General features: G+C 53.8%; 1 protein-coding gene across 1 annotated transcript; it reads right to left on the reverse strand.

The window, feature by feature from the left end:
• Window positions 1–60: 60 nt before the first annotated feature.
• LOC104160996 (carboxypeptidase D-like) lies at window positions 61–1,139 on the reverse strand (the record flags this gene model as incomplete). The annotated part of the gene is made up of 2 exons (XM_009699272.1): window positions 61–372; window positions 970–1,139. Coding segments are annotated over 2 exons (482 nt in total), but the record flags the coding sequence as incomplete, so codon positions are not given.
• Window positions 1,140–1,477: the final 338 nt, after the last annotated feature.

Here is a 1,477-nt window from a genome sequence, read left to right on the forward strand (position 1 = left end):
CTACTTCCCTACCGCAGGCTGCTGCTCAGCGAGGAGCTGAGCACTGTTTTGAGTTTTTACCTGGTGAGATTTGTAATGTGCGGGTAGTTCAGATAGAGGCCTCGGAGGAACTCAGAGAGGTCCTTGTAAGGGCGGTATCGGTACGGAGAAACATCCCCCGAGGAGGTAAGCAGGAGGTGTTCCACACCATTCTCAGCAGAGAGATCTTTGATCAGGATCTCAAACTCCTTCTCACTGGGGTCGCTGGTATCTGGGGTGTTCAAGACTGGCATCTTCCCCTCCTCCATTTTGATGTCTGTCCGTGAAAGAGTGAAGTTGACCTGCACCGCACCTTTGCTGCCAACTTCCACCATCTTAGTGACTGGATCATATCTGCCCAGGGAAGAGAAGGCACAAGGAAACGTCAGGCATTTGAGACCTCACACAACAAGCCATCCCCATTCCTGACTAGACACTCACATGGGACTGCTTACTGCTCCCCAGCCAAAAACTGAGAAGTGTAAAAATGAAGAGCAAGAGCACTTCAAAGGGACATGGGAATGGCAGGAGCACAGGGAGCAGCTCAGGGCCCAACACGGCGCTGCGTTGCTTTTGGCTCAGGTGTTGCAGGGTTACGTGGCAGACTGGCAGGACAAGAAACCAGGCTGCTTTAACACCGAGGTTTTGGCAGCGGTTGAAGTGATGAAGTCACTTCTGCAGGCAGCTGCCTGCAAGAGAATTTCCCCTAAAGACACTAAGTTATCAACTCCTTCCCCACACCACCCCCAAACAAGGGAAGATTTGGATTGTACACCGGTGCCAGGTGAGCAGTCTTTGATACCAGGGTAGCATCACATTGCTAACTGTTCACAGGCCAGAGGCAGGAGAAAGACTCATGCCTACATCTGCTGTAGGTAGAGGCACTGGGACTACTCCTGATGCAGAAGTCGGTTGTACAGCCGTTTGCTCCTTGTGCCACGGCTTGCTCACCCTCGGGCAGATGCTGTGATTTTGTACGTCCCCTGGACCAAGAGGCGCCAGTAGTCTCCATCCTTGTAGGTAGTCACCGGGTGGTTGATGTCGGCAACGCTGATGGTGGCATTAAGAATGCCCCTTCCATCCATAGCATCCAGCACAAATCCCCAGACGCCGCGGTGAACCTGTGCACAGACGCAGAACCCTGCTCAGTGCCAGCCCTTGCTCTGCCGCCCACCCCACACATCTCTGTGGGAGTGCTGACACCCAGATCCCACCAGCTCCCAGCCCAAAAGGTTCAGCATTCCCAGAGGAGCAACAGGGAACCCAAAAGGGTTGAGGCTAGACTTGCCAGCAGCTGGCATGAACAAAGATCACCTGATGAGTACAATGAGCAATTGTTTGGCTCAGCGTGCCACCACAGCTCTCCTTGCTCCACACCTTTGTTTGCACGCGCCAGGTGTGCAGCACTACCACCAGCCCTGACTCAGACAGGAACAGCCCATACATAAGGACCACTCCA

Source organism: Cariama cristata, unplaced genomic scaffold (genome assembly GCF_000690535.1).
Source record: "Cariama cristata isolate BGI_N322 unplaced genomic scaffold, ASM69053v1 scaffold34034, whole genome shotgun sequence".
NCBI classification, from domain to species: Eukaryota; Metazoa; Chordata; class Aves; order Cariamiformes; family Cariamidae; genus Cariama; species Cariama cristata.